Below are 26,937 nucleotides of genomic sequence, written 5' to 3'. Positions count from 1 at the left end.
GAATAACCATGGCCTCTGGGCTCTATTGCTCCTGTGCATTTAAAGTCACCCCATCCCCCACCCAACCCAATAAAATCTGAAGGGACTGTGACTTGTAGCCCTTTTAGAAATAAAGGATTTCTAAATTAAACTCGGTAATCAGGACAAAGGTCTGTTTTGATATGAAATGGAAAGAACCGCTCATTGCGTTATCAGCCCAGCAGTGTTTGCACTGGACATTGTGTAAGCATGTAGCCTACGTAACAACTGCCAGTACGGAGTCCTCCATTTTGCATCTGTTCATTCTGTGTGAGAATGCGGTGTGTCTGATCTCTGCATCATGATGCCTGCATCTATACCAGATGCTGTTGTCTATGTTTCAGTGTTTTTACTGCTAAAACGATGAAGTAATGTAATCTATTATAACTTGCCGTTTAGATTACTCCCCGCTCTGTACGCCCCTGATGCGTCACCACCCTCCTGATGTAGCCTGCGTTATCCTGTCTCAATGGCCCTGTCAGTCACTCCGAACAGACGCGCGTTTAGCAGACGGCGGTAACGCGGTCGCTGCAGATCGGCGGGCCTGACGCGGCGGGTGTTCTGCGCGCTCCCTTCCCAGGTGGACGTGGGAAGACATGTCAGTCCTGCTCTGGAAATGCAGAGGTTGGCTTCTGCTGCGTTCCAGGCATTCCAGCGCACGCACGGCTGTTTCTCTCAGGAGCCGCTTGGTCTGGTTACAGCGAGCAGTGCAGTGCAGTGCAGTCGCTGAGGAGGAGCGGCCTGCTCGTTTGGTTTGCAGCGGTGGTTTGTGGGTAGGGCTGGCCTGTATTTTTGTGTTCTTTCTCTCTCGGATGGAGGGAGCGTGCTGGTACCGTCAGTGCTTTCCCGTATCGGAGCCGAGCTGCTGAGTTCATCCAGAGCCCTGGCGGGCTTCCACGTGGCAGTGCACATTAGTCATCCCAGAGGGAGGGACGTGCCTGAGAAACGCATCGGTGGCCCATTAATGAGCGAGAGATATGCTGATGAGATGCATATCCTTTCTGCCTTTACAGCTTCTTTTAAAATGGTTCCTTTTTTTAAATCGCTGTAAGAAAACGGTTAAGGATGGAATGCACAACATAATATGCAATCATTGCTTGCTGTCAAAAATGATTTGATTACGCGCAACTTGAACACTTAACATGAAACGGATACAGACACTTTTACTCTTGTTCTGTGTCTGTGTAGGTTGTGATTGCTGCAGGTGCAGTGTTGTGGGGGAGGTGTGTGTGCAGTGCGTGCGCATGCAGTGTGTGCATGTGTACAGTGCGTGTGTGTACGTGTGTGTGTGTGTGTGTGTGTGTGTGTACGTGTGTACAGTGCATGCCTGTCTCTCTCTCTGGCTCTATGGGTGGTTCTGTAGTGTCCTCGGTGCCCCGGCTGTCTCTGTGGAGCTGGGTGACAGTGTGAGCTCTCTCCAGTCTGCCAGGCTGGCCCGGCGTGCCCATGTCCCGCCTGCGGAGTGGACTCCCAGAGCGCGGAGAGTCTGCCTGCCTGCCTCTGGGATTTGGAGGCAGAAATCTCCTCACGCGCACTCACACAGAGCCCTTCCCCAGGCCCTGACTCAGCGGCTGACGTGTCCGTGCGCTGGCCAGGCTCTCCGTGTGCCACGCTCACTCTGCCTGTGATGCTAAGTGTTCTTCAGCAGTGACTCCGAGCCCTCACAAGGGGGTTGTGTTTTTGGGTGCCCCCCTCACACACCCCCCCAGCCTGTCACTCTCCAGCCTCGGCATCGCGTCACTGGCACGACGCGGCCGCCGAACTCCCTCAGGCCCGATTTGTGTTGCCTCTCCCCGCTCACGTTCGGCAGCGTAATGCGGTCTGGCTGCTCTCGGTGAGTCACCCCATCGTGATCGCGCCCCCGGGCTGCGGCTTATGAGGAACAGAATACAGAGCTTTGTTCTGAACGGTCCTAATTTAAGCACCTGCCAGCGCTGTTTGCCGCTTTTGTTTAAGTGCCTTTACTGTAAACGGCTCCAGCGCGCTGACCGATATTATTGTGACGGGGGGGGGGGGGGGGGGGGGGGGGGGAGGTCACTGTCCTCTTTCACCGTTACGGATCTGTGAGGATTTACGCGAGCTGTAAACCCAGTGTCAGCTTTTTCTAATGGCGAGACGTTATCCACCTTGTTTGGCTATTGTTTCCCACACAGCTTAATGCCGCGATATGAAAGTGGATTAGACCACTTAACGGCCGTCCCTGCCCCTGTGCCAGTTGGGACCGTGTGCTCCGAGCTACTGGAAGCTTTAATTAATTAACTGCTCGGCTGAAGATAGGAACAAGTGCACTAACTGCCTTTGCTACATTGGATAAATGTGTTTTTCCTTGAAGCCTCTTCCTCGTCCGTGGTGGGAAGCGGTGTAGTTTGCGGGCCGATCAGATGACGGAACAGTTGCAGGACCGGTTTTTCTGCTGTCTGATTGGATTTGCGATTTGAATAGCAAACCAGCGGTATCAACCGCTGTCATGCATAATTTATTTAAGTGTTCCCAAGCAAGCCCCCCCCTCCCCAAATTCTGTTATCGACTTATGATTGGCTATTTTCAGTCACTACTACGCATTTCCAGACTATAGATTTGACAGAGGTAGAGTTTTGGTCGAGGTTGGATTTCATTTTATTTTATTGGAAGCATGCCATTTCCTAAGAGTATTGTCTTTCTTTTGCCTTTGAATTCTGTGAAGTGTTTGTATGATTTGTAGAGTGTTGTTGTTCAAGAAAACTAGGCTATATAAAGTTTGGATTGCTCATATCTGGGTTTTACTGTGATGTTTGTAACTTTGTTTTCCCTGAGTCTATTTTAGCCCAGTTTTTCATCATGCTGTCTGAGCATCAAAGGCAGCTATTTAGCACACTGCAAATTGCACTCGGCAGAGTCTTCGTTCTCATCCTTTTTCTTACTGGAAAGGTGTTGAGTAAAAGGTGGTTGCTTCACTAATTTGAAGCAGTTAAACTTGCATGACATAGCCTACATTATGTTAAAATTTGGCGTTTGGAAAGGGTGAGTTGTCAGGGTTCAACTTAAATTTATGTTCAGTTTAATAGTTGGTTAGTAGAAATCTAGCCTAGCAAGTTTCTTGACATGGAATAATTGGAGAAAATGTAAAAAATGTAGACTGCTCTGTCCATGTGGAATAGATTTGGATTGGGAACGTAGCCTACGTGGGGAGGGGAGAGCACTGGCAGGTGCGATAGCTTCACCTTCGACCCTGCCGCAGCTCCAGTGCATTGGTTCAGTGCTCTGTCATCATGACTTTGAGCTGTGATGTCAGAGATCCGAGGGCCGTGTGGGGAGCGTGACTCAGTTCACCGTTTCTGAACGTCCGTGATCTCGCGCGATGGCCAGCGCTTCGCTCTCTGGCGTGTTTGTCATCTGGGAGTGTCCCAGACCTGATCCTGCTCGGGCGGAACGTTCTGGAACGTTCCTCGGCGCTGCTCGCTCGGCGGCGCGTAGCGGTGCGGAACCGGCGGCGTGCGCGTGCACCGCGCGTACCTGGATCCAGTTTCCCGCTCGCTTCAGGAATGCGCGCGGAGGCTAACGTCTCCCGCAGCTGTCGCGGGATGTCCTGGGGCCTCCTGAACACCGGCATCAAAAGCACACCGACAGCTGCCTGCCGACACGCCTGCTCCTCGGAAACAGCCGGAAGGATTGTATATCGCCCCCTTCTTAGTTTTTTTTTTTTTTTTTTTTTGGTTCACGGAGTTTTTTTTTCCCCCTGCAGTTTCCTCAGAGCGTTAGCTTAGCCGCGGACGCAGTGCAGAACATGTGGCCTTCTGTGAGCTGGATAAAACCTGGAAGCACAGAGACTGCAGGGGCCAGCCAGGTTACTGTGCCCCAATTCATTTGTGTACAACACGGCTAATCCCCTGCGTCAGCTTCTGGTTCAACGTTTTCGCTTTGGCATACTTTTAAGAATAGCCTCTCCCGCAGAGAACTTTTTCAGGTGGCCAGCTGTAATGCTACCAGTAGAAATGATTTTGATTCTGCGTTGAGGTTCAGTACTAGCTTCAGTGAAATTCCCTATTATTGAGTTGTTTCCCTTTTGTCTTATTCAGCATTTAGCCTATTTCAAAGTAAACTGCCGCTGGCAAGGTTGTTCAGTGTGTGGATTATAATTGAGCTTGGCCTGCTTATTTCAGGGTTGTTCAGACCACATTGAGTTGAATTGTCTTCAGTCCCCCTGGCCGTATCACAGTCTGTCTGTCAGCAGGCCTGTTTAATTAGTGTAAAACAAAATGGCCGCTTGTAGTCAGGGTTCAGTCTGGAATTATTGCCCCGCAAGGCTTCATTGTCGTTACCAGGCTCTCGTTTTCACTGGGGAAAGGCTCCTGTAGGCTCCACAAAGAGAGCTTCCACGCGACATGAGCATTGTTCTGACAGCTTTACAGTACGCCAGGGGGAGGAACGCAGCATGTAGCTGTTTCACATAAGGGCAGCCCGTGATCGCACTCGTTTGAGGAAAGCAGGAGTAGTTGTTGTCTCTCTCTCTTTCTCTCTCTCCCTCTCTCTCTCTCTCTGTCTCTCTCTGTCTCCCCCTCCTCCCCTCACTCTCCCCACTTCATGGTCTGTTTTTATTTTGTATTATTTTCCTGCCTCCAGTGTAATCTCCACTGCAGTCAGGAAGTCTGAACTTGACACACTGCTCTCCCTCCTCCCCTCACACAGTCCTGACTGTGTTCAGCTGTCTGTTAAATACTGTGTGGGAAGCCCACCCCTCACATGGTCCTCACTGTGTTCAGCTGTCTGTTAAATCCTGTGTGTAAGGTCCTCCCTTCACACGGTCCTCACTGTGTTGAGCTGTTGGGTAAATCCTGTGAGGAAGGTTCTCATGGGAGGACGGAGGGTGCTGTGGTTGGACTGAGATCCCTTCCGATCAGCCTTTACAGTTTGAAGTTTTCATCTGGCTGTTTGCAGATGGACCTTTCACTACTGTGTCACAAAGAGCGTCACAAGAGCCATGTTGTCCAGGTATTCATTTCACACACCTGGACGTTCTGTGCACCATATGTTCCTCTGATGTTCTGCTGAAGCACTCTCATTGGTTCCTCGTCTTGTCTTAATCCTGCTGTATGCATCACTGATGGACATCACAGCACGTTTGCTAATAATGATTTAAAAACAAGAAATTGTTTCAAAGTTGTTTGTCACAATGCCAATGTAATTGCCAGTCTGATAGCTGAGGTCCTGTTTTCCCTGCTCTGTGTTACGCCAGACAGACGGGTGTGAGGAAGTAGAGGGTGAGTCTCGGCCCGCTGTGCATTCGCTGCTCACACGGGTGTGGGGCTCCAGGTGGCCTCGCGCGCCAGCCGTCCGTGCCAGGCTCTCCATCTGCTTTTCCCACGGGCGCTCCCGCACGCAGGTTTCTTCACGCACCTGCAGTCCACGGAGCCTCTGATTGGTTGGAAGTGCGCGTGATCCTGGCTGTCGCTCAGCAGCTGTTTGAGGGAAGGCCTGTCGGCTGGGTGCTCCTCTTGGCAGGATGCCCTGGTGTGGGCGGATGAGCCAGTTGGGATGCCCGGCTAGGCGGCTAACTCCCCTCTGAGCGGCTGGAGGCTGGAGGGGCTGGCTCTCCCAGTAGAGAGGTTATCAGATACCCCCGGCTGGCTGGAGACTGTGACATGGCCTCCCGTTGTATCGCAGCAGGTCTGTCCCTTTCACTTTCATCTGCTGCCAAGACACGCGCATCTGCGACTGCGCAAACGCTTTCCTTCTGTCCGCCCAAGCAGCTGTGCCGTGCGGGTCCAGTTCCGCTCGGAACCCGCCGGCGACGTCGAGTCGACAAGCCTTCGAGAAACCTCCGACGTCCAGGTCTTCAGACGCCATAGACGGCCCTGCTCGCAGTGGTGCGCTGTGGCCTCTGGGTGCAGTAGAAGTTTGTTTTGAAATGTGCCACCCTGCAGGCTGTCAAAGGGTCTTTGTTTTGATGGCCCTTTCCCGCGGAGAGTGAGGTGGGGGGGGGGGGGGCATACAGCGGTGTGGCGTCCCGGCAGCGTTGGGGGCGGGGCCGAACGAACGGCGCGTCTCGCTGATTACCGGCATTGCCCGCGTGACGGGGATTACAGCAGGCGGCCGTCACTCACTCACGCGCTTCCTGTGAACGGGGGGGGGGGGGGGGGGCCCTCAGGACACATGTTTCCCATGGAGAACAGCGCCCCCCCCCCTCCCCCGCCTGCGCACCTGGAGAAGGTCAGGAGCCGTCAGAGTGACGGCGGCGACCTTTCCAGCGCTCGGCCCCGCCGCGCCGCCGCTCCCCCCGCGGCCGTCAGCGCTGTGAGGAAGAGGAAGGAAGAGAAAGCACTTAAACGCCTTGAAAGACCTTCTGGATCAGAACCCCCTCTGCCAGCGGCTCGCTGAGGAAACAAATGGGACGTTTTGTGTGACCCACAGTGTGTAGAGCAGAGTCTGAAAAGCGCTAAGAAAGCGAGTTTCTATGGAAGCTTCCGGGTGGAAAAAAAAAAACAACCTACATTCTTTAGAAAATCGCATTCCTCGGCAATTGCGAAGGCCCTGTTATTTGCTCACATCTGATTTAGTTTGTGTGGGCGTTTTCTGCTTTACTTACACAGGTGTGTGCCCTCACGGTCCCCCTCACAGTCCCCCTCACAGTCCTCTCTGCGGCTGCTCATTCCACACGCACACACATGACCCATGGATGTGTCATTATAAGAGCTGGCGCCTGAAGCTGTCTGTCAATGCTACTGACCGGAGCCTTGGGGGTTTCAGTGACGCGCTGCATTGCTGCAGAATGTTGGTTTGGTTCGGTTCGGTTTCTGAAGAGAAGCAGTTCTGCTGCAGCACCCTGCTGTTTGGCTGTGGAGGTGTATATATATATATATGAATTATGCTTTAATAGAACTGAAAGGATTTTCTTTAAAGTGGTGGATTAGCACCGCTGTTCTAATGAATATAAATTATGAAAGATTACTTTGACAATCATTTCTGCATTTTGGCAATTTGAGCATGGAAATTGGCCAAATAAGTATAAAATGGAATGGTCCTAATGGCTGTCAGATCGAGTCAATGGAGTGGGGTACATGTGGGCTTTAAAATAGCACAGTGGTTAATTTGTCAGGTAGCAGTCAAAAAATGATTTTGCAAAAATGTCTTCAAGTTATAATGGAACTCATTTGCAGAAAACAATACCATAATGGTTATCAAGTTGAAATGTTAAAATTTGAGTTCAGCCGAATAACTATTTTTTTGTTCATTTTCTCAAATGTAAAAGACCAAGATTTCATATTTGAATGGGATTGTCTTGTAGGTCTGCCCACAGAAGTCTATATTGGATCTGAGTCCTGATTTGGACTTGCCTAATCTTTTTCTGTGATGGTCAGGGAAGACCCACGCAGTGTCTCTTTAGTCATGTAGACTTCCCGAGTAGCAATTTGTAGTTCCTTGCACGCACACTGCCATTCTATCTTGGTCAGATTTAACTACCATGTCAGCGAATGTATGTGGTGCACAAGGATAGAAACCTTTTTTATGGTCGCCCTAAATTAAGTGAGTATACAGTAGAGACATCTGATACTGTCATTACTGCGTGCGTGTGGGATTACTGTGGATTAGGCAGGGTGACGTCATTCACTGCATGTCTGTCTCTGCATTGTGTGGGACTACAATGTTTCAGATGAAAGGTAGTTGTAAAGGAGGCTTTTTTGGTGAACCTGGCCCAGCTTCAGACGACCTCTGCGTTTCTCCCTTCTCCTTAGAAATGCTTTTGCGATGAGTGCTTGTCTTTGTCGCAAGGGGAAAATGACAAGATGTCTGGGCTTTCTGCAGTTTAAGTAGGCCAGGATCTCTTTCACCAGGCGTCATGACGCTGACCTTGAAGAGTGGACGGATCTGCGTGCAGCCCCCCCCCCCCCCCAACTCTGCTCAGTGACTTCAGAAACCCCCCCCCCGCCCCCCAACTCAACACACTGTTTCCACTTAATGTGAGCTCTGCTTTCAGAGTCAGATGTGGCCACACCATTTCAGAGTCAGATGTGGCTGCCATCTCAGGCCTGTTGCCCTGGGCCACAGAAGGCCTGCTCCTGAGCCCTGCTATTAACTTCTTTTTAAGCAAATTTACTACTGTGTTCATTTATCATACTTTGATTTATTTATTTATTATAATTTTTTGGCTAACATTTTTTCAAAGTTTTATGGTAAATAGGCGATGTGATTTTTCTTTGTTTGGGGGGGAAACGTGATTTCTTTCTTCTTCCTTTCAAAATGGAGGGACTTAATTACAGTTAATTAGCCGTATGGGAAATTGGACATATAGTGAAATTGTTGTCCTGTTCAGTGTTCTTCCCATTGAAGGGTTTCCGGTCTCTGGCTTCCTGTGTAGAAGTTTGTGGGCTATGCCACAGACACACGTCCGTGCTGCGTCAGTAATTGCTTGCGGTTTGTCTCCGCGGAGGAATTCCTAAACGTTAGGTTGGGATGTTCTGAACTGGGGTGGAATGTCAGCAATGCAAATCCAGGTCATGCCATAGCTGTGGTCTGTGGCTTCATGTGATCTACCCAAGAGCTTCTCACATTGAAATTAAGGCAAGCAGGCTCTGAATAGTGACACTTTGGTTTAATCCAGCTGAGCGAAGCGGCATGTGCACGTCCCCTCTGTGTGAAATCATCCTCTGTGAGGTGAAGCGTGCCGCCGTTTGACTTCAGATGTCTTAAATCGTGCTCCTCTTCTCAGCTCTGAAAACGTACGCGCTGTATACTCGCTCGCTGGAGTGAGTGAAATGCCTGAGGCGCAGAGACGGGGAACACAGCGACTGTGAGGCGTCTTCAGCCCGGGCACACCCGCGGGAGGCTGTCACACGCGCGCGTTTCAAAGTCAGCGCTGCCTCTGCATCTTAAGAGGGCGCTGAGGATCAGAGCTCCGCTTTACTCGCGTCGGCGGGAGAGACGAGTCGCTACGCGCCAAAGCAGCGCGCTGCCGTTGGAAACAGAAGTTCGGAAAACAGACGATTGTTCTGCATGCCGCAGAGTCAGCATCAGCAGAGCAGACTCTGTGACATCACAGCGTTGGCCCACAGGCAGCTCAGCGTCAGAGGAGCAGACTCTGTGACATCACAGCGTTGGCCCACAGGCAGCTCAGCATCAGAGGAGCAGACTCTGTGACATCACAGCGTTGGCCCACAGGCAGCTCAGCGTCAGTAGAGCAGACTCTGTGACATCACAGCGTTGGCCCACAGGCAGCTCAGCGTCAGTAGAGCAGACTCTGTGACATCACAGCGTTGGCCCACAGGCAGCTCAGCCTCAGTAGAGCAGACTCTGTGACATCACAGCGTTGGCCCACAGGCAGCTCAGCCTCAGTAGAGCAGACTCTGTGACATCACAGCGTTGGCCCACAGGCAGCTCAGCGTCAGAGGAGCAGACTCTGTGACATCACAGCATTGGCCCACAGGCAGCTCAGCATCAGAGGAGCAGACTCTGTGACATCACAGCGTTGGCCCACAGGCAGCTCAGCGTCAGTAGAGCAGACTCTGTGACATCACAGCGTTGGCCCACAGGCAGCTCAGCGTCAGAGGAGCAGACTCTGTGACATCACAGCGTTGGCCCACAGGCAGCTCAGCGTCAGTAGAGCAGACTCTGTGACATCACAGCGTTGGCCCACAGGCAGCTCAGCCTCAGTAGAGCAGACTCTGTGACATCACAGCGTTGGCCCACAGGCAGCTCAGCCTCAGTAGAGCAGACTCTGTGACATCACAGCGTTGGCCACAGGCAGCTCAGCGTCAGAGGAGCAGACTCTGTGACATCACAGCGTTGGCCCACAGGCAGCTCAGCGTCAGTAGAGCAGACTCTGTGACATCACAGCGTTGGCCCATAGGCAGATCAGCGTCAGGGGAGCAGACTCTATGACATCAGTCCTTCCATCTTATCCCTGTCTGAATAGACTCCTTGGACTTGTTGGTTTACTATGACCTTTAGCACTTGCATAACCTTTCAGCACACTGAAAAACCAATAATATGACCGATGATTGGTCATAGTATTTGGTTTGCACCAATCGCTGGTTGTGTTGTTGTCAGGCCTTGTGTGCACAGACACTTTTTTTATTTGTTACTGAACCTGTGTTTGTTTCCTCTCGTTCTCCTGTCCCCTCCCCGCAGCCGTGACGATGGGTTGCATCAAGAGCAAAGAGGGCAAGGGCCCCGCCATGAAGTACAGGCCCGAGAACGCCGCGGCCGACTCCGTGAGCGCGCACGTGGGGCACTACGGGCCCGACCCCACGCAGCTCAACCAGTCCCCCGCCCCCAAGGGCCCGGCCAACAGCTACAACAGCCATTCCATCACCCCCTTCGGCGGCTCCACCGTCATGACCCCCTTCGGCGGGGCCTCCTCCTCCTTCACCGCCGCCGCCACCAGCCCCTTCCCGGGAGCCGTGACGGGTGAGTCACATGACCCCGGGGGCGGGGCTCGCCTCTCACGCGCGATTGTGTCTTTGCTAACACCTGAACTGGTCTGACTAGGGAGTGTAGACGTGTAATTACAGTATAACCGATGATGTATGGTTTTTTATATAGCACGTCTGTAGTAACCCAGAGCAGCGTGACCAGATCTGAGGACAAATGGATATTGTGCAATATTCAGAATACCGTGCAAGCGTAAACACTGAGCACGGGGCAGCAGTGACAAACATGCAGCAAATGTAGGGCAATGCTGAGGAAAATGGGTCAAGTTGAGAGAGCCACTAATCGTGAACGCATGTTTGTGGCTTATGTGATGTCATAGGTTGTTTCAGCAGTCCAGGCCCACACCCTGCTTGCATATCAAGTGCTCTGTAGTTTCCCTATTGTGAAACACAGTACATTTTTCACCTCCTTAAGTGAGACCTGAGTCAGCAAAAGGTGATCATCTAGAAGCTTCTGCAGTGCCTGACAATGGTTTATATGTTTCTGACTTCAGCCGGGAGCCAGACTCAGATCCTGGTATTAGCTCACAGACAGGCTGTATATGGCAGGGCTGGTAACCGAGGGATGAGTCATCGGCTTCGGTTTCCAGCCCTGACATTGGCTGTGTCCGGGGCTGCTGTTTGCTGTGCTGCGGCGAGCACCCGGCAAACACAGATCCATATTGATCTTGCGTTGCCGCTCCCCTCTGGTGCTCAGCGTAGGCGGGGCTCTTTAAGGGAGCCGCTGACGCGGAGGTGCGTCTCACGCTCGTGAGCTGCGGCACCGGGCGTCGCGTCTGACGCCCGGCGGACCGAGGCTCCTCTCCGATCGCGGCACATCGGGTCCTCGTTGCCATAGCAACCCGTGCCTGATTGATGCTCGCTGGCCGTCGGTGTGCGCTGCCGATTCGGTCCCTTCATTAAGCTGAAGGCGGTTTTGTTTCCCTGGAGCCGGTTGGGCGTGGGCTGCGATGCTAATGCGGCTTGCGCAGGGGCTGGGGGAGGAATCCCCGGTCGCTGTCAGACGGTGTGTCGCGCTGCGGGGGAAGTTGCGCTGTCTCAGGACAGACGCGTCTGGGACAGAGATACCCGTCTCACCTGTGAGGGCGACGAGCTCGGGGCGCCGGGCTCCGGTCCTCCAGAGGGGGTCGTCTGAGGTGCCGTCGTCTCCGATAAGCTTCCTGTCTGTTTCATTCAATCGCCTATCAGTCTTTGAGCTTATCGGTGACACTGTGTAATGGCCACTTCAGCCCACTGATGATTTTAAAGGTGCATAGAAAAGACCTTGTCAATGACCTTTAATGAGGACCAAGATGCCCCCCTCCCTCCACTCTGTGTGCTTTCATGGGATAAAGGCTGCAATTCAACCCCACTCTTTTCTGTGGATTACCCCCCACCCCCAGGGGGACTGATTAAGTCTGTGCCTGGGCATTCAGTTTCTTTTGCAGATAAACAGATTAGTGCTGGCTGCTTTCGCCGCAGTATCGGATGGCGAACCTCCTTTGAGCACCAATAGCAAGTCGTCAGGCTGACGAGCGGAAGCGGCGCTGCGGGATGGAGAAAGCCGTTATTCCAGCGCGCGGGAAGGGCTCCGTGGATGCGCGAAGCCGCGTGGGCCTGCGTGCCGCTCAGATTTGTTTCGCAAGCCCCGCCTTCCGCGTAATCCCTGTTTTGATTTCCCATGGAAATGTTCTCCCGAGCCGTTTTTGTTTCGTACGCGGGCCTTACGGTCAGGAGCGCGCGCGAGCTCCCGACAGCTACGGCGCCGATTGCTTAGCGGTTACGAAAGATTCGTGTCCGCCTCGCGGGTAAATACGACGCGAGGAATCGGTCATTCCGCTTCCAGCCGGTAAGCGGTCGCGTTAGCTCGCATCGGCTCTCCGGAGTTACCTTCCTTCGCGACTGCGGCCCGGTCTTTGCTGCGATGCATTTTTCAGTGCCCGCCGCCTTCAGATGCGATTGTTTATTTAGTCCTTCTTGTCCCCGAGGTGTGCTCCAGTGCTTTGTGATTGACTGCCGGCGCCTGGTGTTTCTTTGTTGATGTTCTGCAAAAAGATTGAATCGGATTCTGTTCGTAGCCCCGAAGGGCGTTAAAAAATAATAATAAAACTCAAGTTGTTCGTGAAGGGGGTGTGAAATTCATTTTAGAAGTCTCTGGATCCCCTAAACTGTATCCGCAACGACGCTTATCTGCAGTGATGAATGACAGTGCACATATGCCATGGCTGATTGTTTAAATGCAGCAGATTAAGATTATTATGAGCACTGGGGTTAATAAATCATACAAGCAGCCATATCCCAGTGTAATGCCATTAAGGCTGATTGAAATAGATGGGTTATCTGTTCTTCTAAGCCTCTAAGTGCAATATTGGCCTGTCTGCATTTTCGTGAACTGTGTAGCTGTGCCAATTCCAGTGCAGCATTCCTGCAGTGGTCATGTCATGAAACCCTCTATGGATCATTTTCCTAAGCCCCTCCCCCCTCCACCCGCAGACATCCTTTCATTACCGCTAATTACAGGCCCTGTAAGATCGATCTGAGCGGCGGCCCGATTCGCCCTGTTTTAAAGCGTGCCGTTGCAGGCTGGCTCCCAGTCAGTGAAGTAACGGCTCGCTCACGAAGCCTGAGGCCTGGCCTAATCGCAGACCCTTTCATCTGCGCATGCTCAGTGCGGTCCACCCCACAACACTTCTCACAGACTACGGCTTTTATCTGCACATGCTCAGTGCCGTGCAGTCCCACCACACTTCTCACAGACTACGGCTTTCATCTGCACATGCTCAGTGTGGTCCACCCCACAACACTTCTCACAGACTACGGCCTTCATCTGCACATGCTCAGTGCCGTCCACCCCACCACACTTCTCACAGACTACGGCCTGAATCTGCACATGCTCAGTGCGGTCCACCCCACCACACTTCTCATAAGCACATTTGTGCGAATCATAGCGCTTTACCTTTCTGGTGTTGCGTTTGTTATTATCCAGTCAAATAAAGACTCAGCATTAAGGTCACTACTCCATGCTCCACTTAACCCATATGACTGCAGCTGCTGTTATCTGTATAATACAGTGCTTTCTTTTTTGCCCTCTCCAAGACTGTTTCTGGACTTTGACCGGTCAAATGTATGTTTGGTTGACTTGTAGTTATCAGAAAGCTTTTTGTTATTTGATAAACCCCACGGTGTGTGGTTGTGATGGAGCTTAATTAAAGTTGAGTGGGCTGTAATGTACAGTTAAGAGTGGCATGGTGAGGTGCTTTGTATTACAGACGCAGCAGATTGATTGTTTTTTTGAGAATAACTCTGTTCTTACTTGAGTTGGATGTAAATTTCCAAGTCTGCCTTTTTATTCATTTGGCATTACATTACTGTTTTTTTTTTGTGGTGTTTAGTCCAATTTTTTGTGAAGAAACATGTTGCTAAGACTTGTTGCAGCCTGATGAATAAAAATGTTTTGGTTTTTTTTGTCATCTGTTTTTAGGTGGGGTTACATTTTTTGTGGCCTTATACGACTATGAAGCCAGAACGTCCGATGATCTATCATTCAAGAAGGGGGATAGGTTCCAGATCATTAATAACACGTAAGTCTTCACTGTAATCTAAGGTCTGATCTGTTCGAAAGCAGAATTCTTCACTGAGTCCTTTTTTTTTACGATTTTTTCCAGCCTTTTGTTCAATAGAATTTCAGTCACATACTTCTCACAATGTTTTTTTTTCTACCTGGGCTGTCTGTCTGTTTGTTTGTCATACCAGCATGTCAGGTGACACCTGTGCATCCCACCTGAAGGTTTTCCTTCTCTTTCCTTAGGGAGGGGGACTGGTGGGAAGCCCGATCCATTAACACGGGGAAGAAAGGATACATTCCGAGCAACTACGTGGCTCCCGCGGACTCCATCCAGGCCGAGGAGTAAGAGCCGCTCTCCGTGCTTCTCATCCGATCGCCCCGCTCAGCTTAGCCCTAATTTGGGGGAGCGCGATCGTTTCGCTCGCGTTTTTGTCGCGGACGTCGGCGAAAAGGAATAATCGCCATGGCAGCGGCAAGACAAAACACTTTATTTCTTCCGAGATAGTGCTCCCTGAGGCCCACTGCAGGGCATTGTGGGTATTTCATTTGTAACACAGTGCCTTTCAATTTCATGTTAAGGATTATTTAATGAAGATTGGGGTTTTATTTTCTTTTTATTTATCCTTAAACAGAAATCAAAGCCCGCTCATTATGGCCGATCTGTTTGAGCAGCGATCACACACAGTCAGAAATAGGACTGGGAGGATTTTGTCACAAATGGAGCATCTGAAATGAGTGTGCAGATCTCATTTGTGCGTGCATTGGCATCTGTTGAATTGCATTGTTTTGTGTGTAATGTAAAAGCAAATATTCTGTCAGTGTTAGGCAGTTAGGTTTAACACTAGAATGGGGACTGGGCTGTATAAATAAGGCCTCCCTTGCGTTTTAATAGCCGTGTCAGGCTTGAAAACTCTCTATTAAAAACTTGCTTTATGAGATGAATTAGCTGTGCTCCTATCCATTGCTGGCTTATATATATAATGGTGGAAGCCTCCAGTTTTTGCGTACTTAGTATGAATTAAGGTGAGGACATTAAATTTATTAAATATAACATTCATTGTACTTGTAGTTGACATTCATTGCTGTTCTACTTATTTTCATATGGTAGTTAAACAGCGCTAAATTTAAGATAATGGTCAAGTGTATATTAGCCCTGTAAATCTGTGTCACTTTGAAGGGAGCTAAAGTTGCTAAAGTTTACCCTGTTCAGTCTATGGAAAGGGCAGCATCGTTGAGGAGGGGTGACCTATAAAATGAGCATGCGTCATGTTCAGCTGTTTCCACACAGCGTAAGCTCATGGGACGGTGTTCATGCGCTTTCTGCAGGTGGTACTTTGGTAAAATGGGACGCAAAGATGCCGAGCGGCTACTCTTGAACCCAGGAAACCAGCGGGGAACCTTCTTGGTGCGAGAAAGCGAAACTACTAAAGGTAGCGAATCTGATATTTGTATCGTCTCCGCTGTTTCTCTGTTCTGGTACCGTTTATAAAATCAGTAAATTGTCTGTGCCATGTCTGGTTTTCACCCTGCCGCGTTTCGACCTCCATCGACCTCCACAGCTGGAGAGAGCGGCTTCCAACTGGCGAATTTCTGCACTTGCTGAAACGAAATCTGTGGACTGCAGCGTGAGAAGCAGCAGTAGCAGCGGCTAGCATTGCATGTTTCAGTGGAGTTCTTGTCTGTGAATGTAAATAACTAGGCTGTCCAAATTGGGTGAAATAGGAAAGGTGTACAATAGAAAGTATGGGAGATGTGTTGTTTTCTGACATTGTCCCACTCCTGGTTGTGTTTGTTCCCACAGGAGCCTACTCTCTGTCCATACGGGACTGGGACGACGCTAAAGGAGACAATGTGAAACACTACAAAATCCGCAAACTTGACAACGGGGGCTACTACATCACCACCAGGGCGCAGTTTGAGACACTACAGAAGCTGGTGAAACACTACACAGGTACCTCACTGACTTTCTGTTCCCCCACACACTGTGGCTCTCCACCTCTCACCCCCGCCCTTTCTGTTCCCCCACACACTGTGGCTCTCCACCTCTCACCCTCACCCTTTCTGTCCCCCACACACTGTGGCTCTCCACCTCTCACCCTCACCCTTTCTGTTCCCCCACACACTGTGACTCTCCACCTCTCACCCCCGCCCTTTCTGTCCCCCACTCACTGTGAGTCTCCACCTCTCACCCTCACCCTTTCTGTCCCCCACTCACTGTGACTCTCCACCTCTCACACTCGGCAGTCTTATCACAGGGGCTTCTGTTGCAGGCATGCGCACAGGTCTTACACAAGTCTGCTTTTCCCAGTTTGCAATCAAACATGGCGAGCAGCTGTGCAGCCTGCTGTGAAGCCTGCCGTGCTTTCCTGCTCTCCCCGCGCCCTCAGAGCACGCGGACGGGCTGTGTCCCACGGTTACCCCTCTGACCCGCTGTCCCCCCTCTCCCCGCTCCCTCAGAGCACGCGGACGGGCTGTGCCCCACGGTTACCCCTCTGACCCGCTCTCCCCGCTCCCACAGAGCACGCGGACGGGCTGTGTCCCACGGTTACCCCTCTGACCCGTTCTCCCCCCTCTCCCCGCTCCCTCAGAGCACGCGGACGGGCTGTGTCCCACGGTTACCCCTCTGACCCGCTCTCCCCGCTCCCACAGAGCACGCGGACGGGCTGTGTCCCACGGTTACCCCTCTGACCCGTTCTCCCCCCTCTCCCCGCTCCCTCAGAGCACGCGGACGGGCTGTGTCCCACGGTTACCCCTCTGACCCGCTCTCCCCGCTCCCACAGAGCACGCGGACGGGCTGTGTCCCACGGTTACCCCTCTGACCCGCTCTCCCCGCGCCCTCAGAGCACGCGGACGGGCTGTGTCCCACGGTTACCCCTCTGACCCGCTCTCCCCGCTCCCACAGAGCACGCGGACGGGCTGTGTCCCACGGTTACCCCTCTGACCTGTTCTCCCCCCTCTCCCCGCGCCCTCAGAGCACGCGGACGGGCTGTGTCCCACGGTTACCCCTCTGACCCGCTCTCCCCCCTCTCCCCGCTCCCGCAGAGCACGCGGACGGGCTGTGCCACAGGCTGACCGCCGTGTGCCCCACGGTGAAGCCGCAGACGCAGGGCCTGGCCAAGGACGCCTGGGAGATCCCCCGCGACTCGCTGAGGCTGGAGGTGAAGCTGGGCCAGGGCTGCTTCGGAGAGGTGTGGATGGGTAAGAGCCTGCTGCTGTCCCGCTGACACACACACACACACACACACACACACACGCGCACACACACGCACACACACGCACACACACACACACACACACGCGCACACACACGCGCACACGCACACACACGCACACACAGACACACACACACACACAGGCACAGACACACACGCAAACCCACACACACACACACACACGCACGACTGCCTGCCAAACAGCCTGTGCGCAGCTCTGGCAGCACTGCAGGGTTTAACAGGGGGCTCTGCCATTCTCTCATTAAAATACCCACCTGTCATCATGGCCAAACAAGGACAAACCTCCCATATAATCTCATGTTTCTGTTACTTTTAAATCCTGCATAGCCCCCATGTCATTTGCCACCATCAGAACTAAGATTTTCCAGATAACGTATTCAGGCACATTAAACAGGGAATATGTTTTGGAGCTTTTTTTTTTACCCCCATCTTTTCAGCCAGTACTGCTCTTTTTGTCTGCTTTTAAGGTGACATTGCTCCATTTCACCAGGGTGTGTACTGTGTCTTGCTATGTCATGCTCCACCGATGGCTCAGAAAGGGGAATTGCATTTTTGGCTCGTTCTCCTCGCACCCCTCTGAGGTTCTGCCCTTCAGCACTTCCTTTGTGCAAGAAGCAGTGCCGTGACTTTGATCTTTTTTTTTTTGTTCTGGGGATGATCGGTGTGTTGCTCATATCCTGTTCTCCCCTCTGTTTCCATACGCAGTATCATTTTACGGATGATGTAATGTGCTCAGTTCAGGCATCTCCAGGGATTAGCGTTTACATGTGACTCATCTTAATCGCCCCAAATTCAATTACTCTTACTCATCTTTTCTGTACATTCTGAGTCGTGCTGTTTTTTTTTTCTCATGCTGGTCTGTCACTACAGGCAAAGCTTATTCAGTCTGAATCCCCCATCTTTGATGACACGTGCGCAATTTAAACAAATCGGATGAACAACAATTATCGTTCTTATGGTCTGTAAATAATTAGATTTTTATTATGAATCATCCACCCCTCTGGGGCTTATAATACATTTGATATTCCCCTAAAACACAATCAATTTTTGGGTCTGAAAGGTCAAGGACTTAGAGGCTCCAGGTTTTTCAATTTCCGGCATCTAAGCCGGTCTGCTGTGCATGGAAATTAATTAATCTTTACACAACTGCATTGATTTTCCATTTGAAAGGGCTTCCTGCTAGGGCAGGGATCCTGATAAATGTCTCAATTGCTCATTTGTGTAATGCATTTTCAGTTCTTCCTTAGTTAATGCTATTCATGTCCGTTCTGCATTGTTGAAACTCCAGCATGTTGGTTGTCCACCTCCTCAGCATTACGCTCAGCTGGCTAGCTTTTCCATTTGTCTGTATGACACGAATGGCACGTTTATGTTTGTCTGGTTTCCTGCTGCATTCTTTTCATTCGTGCCAGACTTTCTACCCACCAGACAAGGGCTGCCTTGTGAGAGTTTTTTTTCAGCCTGGAAGGTCACTGTGTCCGTGGCAAGTCCTGTCATTTCGGTTTCCTGTTTTTTCTGTGTTAAACGGTGCTCGTTCATGTGAAAATAAACTCTGCTGACCTTCTTGCCCCCCCACAGGCACATGGAACGGGACCACGAAGGTGGCCATCAAAACCCTGAAGCCGGGCACCATGTCCCCTGAGGCCTTCCTGCAGGAGGCCCAGATCATGAAGAAGCTCCGGCACGACAAGCTGGTGCCGCTGTACGCCGTGGTGTCCGAGGAGCCCATCTACATCGTCACCGAGTACATGGCCAAAGGCAAGAGCCCACGTACACACACGCACGCGCGCACACACACACGCACATGTGCACGTACACCCGCACACACGTATACACACACACACGCACACACACAGACACACACACACACACACATGCACACATGCGCGGACGCACGCACACAGCGCACCACAGGCGTCAGAGCACGGGGGCGCACCAGACCAGATGCCCCCCCAAACCAGAGCCAGGGCTGGCAGACTCGAACCCGGAGCCGCAGCCGCGTCTTTGGGCCTCCTAATCCCGCCGTGGGTGGCGCGGGATAAAATCGCCTCACTCTGACTTAAGTCATTAATTTGGCGTGGTAATTAAAGTGTGAGCTGGGATAAAGGCAGAAGAATACTGTCACCCTTGAGAATGGATTTCCCTTGCAGGCACAGATGTAAGCTGTGATGTTTGGTGGGAGTATTTTTGTTCTTCACTGTGAAGCCAGTGACTGAAACATTGGAGTCCTGTTCTAACCCAGGTCTGGAGTCTCTTTGAAAAAGACTGTCATTAATAAGCAGCTCTCTTTTAAGTATATGCTGACATCTTTTTGCCATTCTTAGTATGGCATCCCGTCTTAACTTCCTTCAAGGGTAATATTAAATTAATGGAGTTTTTAATTAAATTACAGAGTTCTGGGCCAGCTGTCAAATCCCTTGTGTTTCAGTCACAGGCTCCACGGCCTAGAGGAAGAACTCCTAATTGAAATGCAACATTTTAGAGACCACAGCTCTCTGTCCCTCAGCCCTGCTTTTATCTTTTACACCAACAGTGCTCTCGCGTAACTGGTAAAGAGGTGATTTACGGTTTACAGTTTGCATTGAGGGAGCTCTCTGTGGCTGTCTGGCCGTACTCTCATCTGGAAGGTCAGTGCTGCAGAGCCCAGTTGTGTGCAGAGCTCTGTGAACTGGATGCCCTTCTATTCACTCACGGCGGCCAGTTTATTTGACCCAAGTGGACGAGTTTGGGACATACAGTAAATTGCATCAGCAGTTAGCGTGACACTGACGCTGAGCCGTGTCTCCATGTGACCTGAACGTTCGCTCAGTGTCTGCAAGGGAACAAAAGGCTCATAGAGAGACACAGAGGAGGCCCTGGAAGGGCAGTGAATAGATGTCATTAAGACCGAGCTGCAAAATGCACCAACTGGCCACTGCTTTCATTGCCCGAGCTGTCACTGCTGTGTGCTGATGCATGTTTTTTTTTTTTCCACTGTTAACCAGTGCCTGTTTTGAGTCACGGATTTTGCGCCTAATTTGGTTTTGCTGTGCTTGTTGTTGTGTTGCAGGAAGTTTATTGGACTTCCTGAAGGAAGGAGAGGGAAAGTATCTAAAGCTTCCCCAGCTTGTTGACATGGCTGCCCAGGTAATAGAAATGGCGTCTTGGTAGATTCACTTCCTTGTTTTTCCTCTTGAGCGTAACCCATTCTGTGCGGGAAGGAAAGAGGCACATCTGTGGCCCCCAACTTGAAGTGTAGAGCAGAGCTAGTCAACTGCTTCCAACAGGCCAAATGGCCCCACCATAGGTGCACTGGCTCTCTGGTCCCTTTGACCATTGAGAGGAAAGATGGTTATTACTCAGACACTGCAGCGAAATATGTCCACGTCCGTATCCCCACAGGGATAGACCCACTCATGACAGAATATTAAACAATTACAATAATAGCCAGGGCTGTATTCAATGCCAATTCAGTTTACTCAGACAAAGAATTAAATTGGAATTAAATTAATGAAATGAAAAATAGCCATCAGGTTCTGTGTGGACTTTCCAATGATCAGTTGATTTTCTGATCGATCTTGACCCAGATAACAACTTAATGTTTTCTGCTTCGCTGCAATAAGTCTTATTCACATAATGTAAATTGTACATGGGAAATATTTGGCCTGCGGGCACCATTTCAGAACCTAACCCAGGCTTTTGGATGCAGTGGAGGCTCGGGTAGCGGTAGAGCTTGTGTGCTCTCTCAGGCGACGGATGTACTGCCTCAGGCTGCCTGGCGACTGCAGGCCTCTAATCCGCCCCACCCCCCCCCTTCCCTCCCCTTCAGATCGCCGACGGGATGGCTTTCATCGAGAGGATGAACTACATCCACAGGGACCTGCGGGCGGCCAACATCCTCGTCGGGGACAACCTGGTGTGCAAGATCGCCGATTTCGGCCTGGCCAGGCTGATCGAGGATAACGAGTACACCGCGCGGCAAGGCAAGTTTACGACGCGGTCAACGCGACCGCCGTGGACCACATCGCGATGTTCTCTCTCTTCAACACCTCGGCTCGGAGGTGGATAACACGCAGGAAATCCCGCCGACTAGTTTCAGCGGTTATCTGTCCTAGGGACCGTGCCTTGCCTCTGACCGACTGCTTATTTCTGCCTCATGGTCGGCATGGAAACAGTTATGTAAAAGGGTCAGATTTTTATTGCTTTTACTGTAGAATAGTTATGAGTGTTTCATCTTACCTGCGTTTGTTTGTTTTTCCATTTGGTATGGCAGCAGATCTGGTGTTCTCCACAAGGCCTCCTCCATTTAGTCCCAGAATCTGTTGGTCTTTTCGTCTGATAAAAAAATATGCTTTGAATACTCCGCCCTCATAATCGTGATTAATGGCTTGTGAATCTAATGAAAAGGACTGTGATGACTTCACAAGGCGAGCCTCATTTATAAGGACAACATCCATGCTGCTCTTGGGGCTCTTCTGCACTCTGTGTGCTGTAACACTTGAGTTCTATCAGTCGCTCTTACACTTACACTCACTCTTACACGCTTACGCTCACACTCACTCTTGCTCACTTTCAGTATGCTCTCACACTCCCTCTTATACTTTCTCACATTCCAACACGCATACTCTTACACTCATTCTTGCACACACTCACCATTCACTCTTGCATGCTTACACTTGCACTCTAACACTTTCTCTCACACACACACACACACACGCTCACTACACCCGCGCTCACTCTCTGACGCTCTCTCCCGGTGCAGGAGCGAAGTTCCCCATCAAATGGACGGCCCCGGAGGCCGCCCTGTACGGCCGCTTCACCATCAAGTCCGACGTCTGGTCCTTCGGCATCCTCCTGACCGAGCTGGTGACCAAGGGCAGGGTGCCATATCCAGGTGAGGGGGCTGATGGGATACGCGGGGATACGTTGACGGGAGCTAGCGAACGCAGTATACCCCTGAACGCGTTTAATTGGCCCATTTCAGACAGGCGGTTTTAAGTCACAGAGGGAAACGCAGACGGGTAACTGCAGCCGGGACTGCGGGAGGACTTTAAATCATGTCACTTTATATTTACCTGGGACAGATTCTTAATTGCGTGAGGATTATATTTACTTTAATGCATCGTTACCTATGCCATCTGTGCTCAACCTTTGCCAGCATAGATATGTTTCTGCAGTTGGACACTTGGTTTATGTATTTGTGTATATTTGTAATGGAAGGCTGACAGATATTTTTATTTACTTGAATAAGCTGCAAGAAAAGCTGCCTCTGCTTCCTGTGACACTTTTTGGCAAGCTGCAGGATGACAGCAGCTGCTGTGAAAGTGTGCTGTAAGGCCACAGACAGCCCTGGAGCGGCTTTGCTGTAGCTGAGCGTCGTGTTTTATGTGGGAGCCTTGCTGCTGGCTGGTGGCAGAGGCTGTAAGTGGTGCGTGAGGGCTTCTCATCCTGACCCTCAGGGAGAGCCCGGGGCGCCGCTGTCTCCTCTAAACTGATCAGCCCTGCGCTGCTGTTACATTCCGGTGAAATTCCGTGATGAGCCGTAATGGCGACAGCTTGCCGGGCTCCAGCAGCGCAAGGGGTAATGCACAGTCCCTGTCAAATTTGGAAAAGAGGCCCGAGCTTCTGCTGAATGAAGGGGGGACATGTACCCCAACGTACCCATGCTTAGGCAACAGCCTGGGTCAGAAAGCTCTGGTAGAAACAGCTCCCTGCCTGTGTGAGGTATGGAGCCTGTGCTATGATACGGAGCCGATATGAGTACCTATGTCACCCACTGACCTGTGAGGGGCTACCCAGTGTCTCTTGCTGAGAGCCCAGCTCCTCCTCCTGCTGAGGCCCCAGTTCCTCCTCCTTTGAGGCCCCAGCTCCTCCTCCTGCTGAGGCCCCAGCTCCTCCTCCTGCTGAGGCCCCAGCTCCTCCTCCTGCTGAGGCCCCAGCTCCTCCTCCTGTGAGACCCCAGCTCCTCCTCCTGTGAGGCCCCAGCTCCTCCTCCTGTGAGGCCGCTGAGGGCGGGGAGCCATCTGGCCAGCGTATGTTTGGAGATTTCACACACCAGCTCCCGTTTTTACCCGCCATCTGTCCCGGGCCGCCAGGGCTCGCGGGAAAACGCCACCACATCCGCGGGGCCCCAAATGGGGGGGGGATCACGAGCCAAAACCACGTTTCGCACGCCGTCGCGCTGGCTTTCGTCCTCCCCAGTTACGTTTTTTTATTTTCATTTTTTTTTTTTTTTGTAGTGGTAGCAGTACGAATAGTAGAACTAAAACATGATGGGAGTTGTGCGGTAAAAGAAGCAGAAGATTCACTTCCACGTGCAGCGAGTTCAGCTGCCCGCGCTCACGGTCTTGCCGGTCCTGTGATGCGTCGTTATGCGTGAGAGAATGCGACCTGCGGTAAAGACGAAAGGCGGATGAGGATGAGGTCACGCTCGTCCCGCTGCGCGTCTTCCGTGAGAGCGGGCCGTGAGATTTCCCGTTTTAGCCTTCAGGTCACGACATCTGTGCTGCTCCGCAGAGACTGATACCGAGTGGCGGAAGAGCGCAGTTCCACACTCCGCCAGTAGGTTGCAGTGTTTCTCAGATTAGTACTGCATGCTGCTCACAGAAAGCTATCCTCGGCTGAAATCCTGTCACGTGCACAAGCAGACCCTGAGGATTTATGTGGCATGTCCGTAATAGAATTTAGAATGGCAGCCTGCTAAATCCCCAGGAAGAAGTATAATAATCCCGGGAAGTTTGTATTTATATACGGTTCCACAAAATGTGTTTTTAATCTTTGGCAAATACTCATAGAATTTCATTTTTTAGGAGTTCCAAACCGCTGTCCCATAAATGCATTACCATAGTGCATTTATCAAGATTGTCACAGCAAATAAAAAAAATATTACCCAGTCCTGGGGGGAGGGGGGGCGGGATGGTGGAATGAAAACTTGTATATACGCTCACATTTACTCTGTAACCTTACTCTGAAGGGTAAAATGTCATTGTGCTCTTGAGTTGGCATGAGTTTGCTTGTAGCCTCGCAGTACTGTAGAGAGTGACCGGGTGTTGTCCTCCCTGTAGGCATGGTGAACCGGGAGGTCCTGGAACAGGTGGAGCGCGGGTACCGGATGCCCTGCCCACAGGGCTGCCCCGAATCCCTGCACGAGATGATGAAGCTCTGCTGGAAAAAAGACCCGGACGAGAGGCCCACGTTTGAGTACATCCAGTCCTTCCTGGAGGACTACTTCACAGCCACAGAGCCGCAGTACCAGCCGGGAGACAACCTATAGAGTTCCGCCGTGCTACGCTACACTACAAACGCAACACTCTGCTCCGCGCTACCTATCTCATCCACCAGAGGCACTCTGCCTGGGAGGAAACCAACACAGGAGACGGTTTCAGGACTGAACATGAATTTGGGAAGAAAGCAAAGAGTAGTGTGCTGTTCGAAAAAGAAAAAAGCAAACTGGAAGATCGGTTCACAGTTGCACAAACCACTGCTTTTTTCCTTCATTTTTAAAAGAAAATTGTTTTTTTTTTTTTTGGTTTGTTTGTTTTGTTTTGTTTCCATTTCAAACACTAATCCTCTACATGTTTATTTCAGGTACTGAAGGTCTTTGTTGTATAGACATTTTCTTCATTTCTTTTTCTCCTTATGTGTATCTGAGTCAAATGTAAATTTCAAGTGACCAATTATTCAGTGTAACCTTTCAGTCCTGTAGAATAACGAAAGCATTGCATCGTACTGTAAACCTAGCAGGTGACAAGCCTGGGTAGAAAGTGTGGGTGTTCAAATCAAGAGGGCAAGGGAATGGATCGTAATGCTTGATGAAATCTAAGCTGAGAATATACTTAGAGAAATCATGGAAAATAAAGCGAATGCACTGCTTTCAGCACATGTCATCAGGGCAGCTGGAAGAGAGATCTGTGTATTGTTTCTCTATGTAGGTGATTTGGATAGAGATGATTTGTAGGTTTACTAATTCCTTATTTGTTGATTTTTTTTTTTTTTTTTTGCGTGTGTGTGATTGTAAGAACTTGGAACCATATTGTGTTAGAAGATTTTAAAGAACCTGTTGTCTTTTTATGAGGCTCCCCTGTCCTTAAATAATTCAACATTTCCATAACACTATGAAAATACTGTTTTCAGGGCAAGTGCCATAAAACTAGACAGCTGCTGATTTCAAGTAACAGTATAATTCCTCTCTCAGAACTTGGTAAATCACAGAAGCGACAGAAAAAGTGCACGTGTCACTGTGACACTGAAAAGCGCTGTGCAGTGCCAACGGTGGCTCAACAGAAATGAGTATTCATTCATTGTTGACATATTGGTATTACACTTCATAGTGCATTGTTCTGGGACATATCATAGCACTACAAAAAGAACTGTGGACCAGGATGGCATAAGTTCCAAGTATTTCATTGTCAGGCTTAGAGCAGTGACCACTGTGAACATGCCTTTGTGGGCATCACACTGCTAGCATGGCTGAAATTGTAAGCGTATTATGAGAAACCCAGTGAAAATTGCCACTTTATCTTAATCGAAAATGCTGCCAAAGTACTACATTTCAAGATTATTCACTGTGCTATTTCTTTTTCTTTTTTTAAACCTTATTTTGAAGTGGCGTCCCGGATTTCAAGCAGTTGAGCTTCAATTGTTGGCGTTACGCAGTTATGCTCTGTACAAGTTGATTTTTCTTTGTTGATTAAATATAGGTGTATTTAAACCAGCCGGATACAATGATGGAGTGAATAGATTTTAATGAAGAGATTTTTTCATCTTTTTAAAACAAAAATATTTTAAGGGTTGGTTACCTCCACATAAAATTGGTATAAAGCAATATCATAATGCACGTGGTAGGCTACACGTTTGTGTTCTGCTGGTTTCATTCAATACTTGTTCCGTTTCGTTTTATTCCGTTTCTTATTTTATTCTAGAATGTAGCCTATGTAGATCTGCTCTATGGGACCTATCCATGATAGTGTTTTAAACTGTGACAGTAACACGACTCATGATACCAAGTGTAGTAAATGCAGTATGTACTATGAAACGGTCGCTTGGACGTACCAGATCGTTTTTTCTCCGACCTCTTACCTACCACAGTTTTGATACACAGTCCCGAACAATACGAAACTGATCCGCTCAGTGCCATTCTTTTTTACATGTTTCCTCCATGCTCCTCTTTATTTCACTCGCGATAGAGGATTTGATAAGGGCTTGTACAAAGTTTTGAAACCTCTAATTTTATAAAGAAAAGTTTAAGACGACGACAGCATGAAAACACTGTTTTTTCAAGGTTTAAACTGGAAGTGGAAGCTAAACGTGAATGGTTCTGGTACAAAATGGGTTAGTTATTTGAATTTGTACAGAGTAAAAAGAATAAAACATTTCCTGCTTTTACCACGTTGCCGTGTTATTTATTTGTTGTACTACTAGTATCACGATTTATTTCCTCTTTCCGTTAGCATTTTCTTTGGCAAACGTGTGGCTGACATCTACAGGGACTTCAGGAATTCACATTTAATCGTTTTTCTAATTTTGGAATGGACCCAAGTGTTTCTTCCTTTGGCCCTGCCCTTAGTTCCATTTCCTTCTACAGTCGCTAGGTTGTTAGATATTCTGCCCAGCACTCAGTAGCTCAACAGTGTTAGATCAGTTTCATGTTGGCTATATTGATTCAAAGGATTACGTCGCTTAATTCTCATTAGCACGTTTTACATTGGAAACCTGTACACCTCTCGATTTAAAGGTGCTAATCTGCCTTTCATCAAAGAAA

At 50.1% G+C, this 26,937-nt stretch overlaps 1 protein-coding gene across 2 annotated transcripts in view; it reads left to right on the top strand.

The window, feature by feature from the left end:
- Positions 1–26,561, top strand: part of yes1 (YES proto-oncogene 1, Src family tyrosine kinase) — a 36,912-nt gene extending 10,351 nt beyond the window's left edge. For both annotated transcript variants that reach the window (XM_035415705.1, XM_035415706.1), the window contains exons 2-12: positions 10,120–10,398; positions 13,882–13,981; positions 14,209–14,307; positions 15,292–15,395; positions 15,767–15,916; positions 17,008–17,163; positions 18,777–18,956; positions 20,248–20,324; positions 21,007–21,160; positions 21,940–22,071; positions 24,242–26,561. In XM_035415705.1, coding sequence (XP_035271596.1) covers positions 10,128–10,398; positions 13,882–13,981; positions 14,209–14,307; positions 15,292–15,395; positions 15,767–15,916; positions 17,008–17,163; positions 18,777–18,956; positions 20,248–20,324; positions 21,007–21,160; positions 21,940–22,071; positions 24,242–24,450 — 1,632 coding nt within the window. In that variant the 5' untranslated portion in view covers positions 10,120–10,127 and the 3' untranslated portion in view covers positions 24,451–26,561. The remainder of the gene's footprint in view (positions 1–10,119; positions 10,399–13,881; positions 13,982–14,208; positions 14,308–15,291; positions 15,396–15,766; positions 15,917–17,007; positions 17,164–18,776; positions 18,957–20,247; positions 20,325–21,006; positions 21,161–21,939; positions 22,072–24,241) is intronic.
- Positions 26,562–26,937: the final 376 nt, after the last annotated feature.

This window comes from Anguilla anguilla, chromosome 4, assembly GCF_013347855.1.
Source record: "Anguilla anguilla isolate fAngAng1 chromosome 4, fAngAng1.pri, whole genome shotgun sequence".
Classification (NCBI taxonomy): Eukaryota; Metazoa; Chordata; class Actinopteri; order Anguilliformes; family Anguillidae; genus Anguilla; species Anguilla anguilla.
This window is presented reverse-complemented; position numbering and strand designations above follow the sequence as displayed.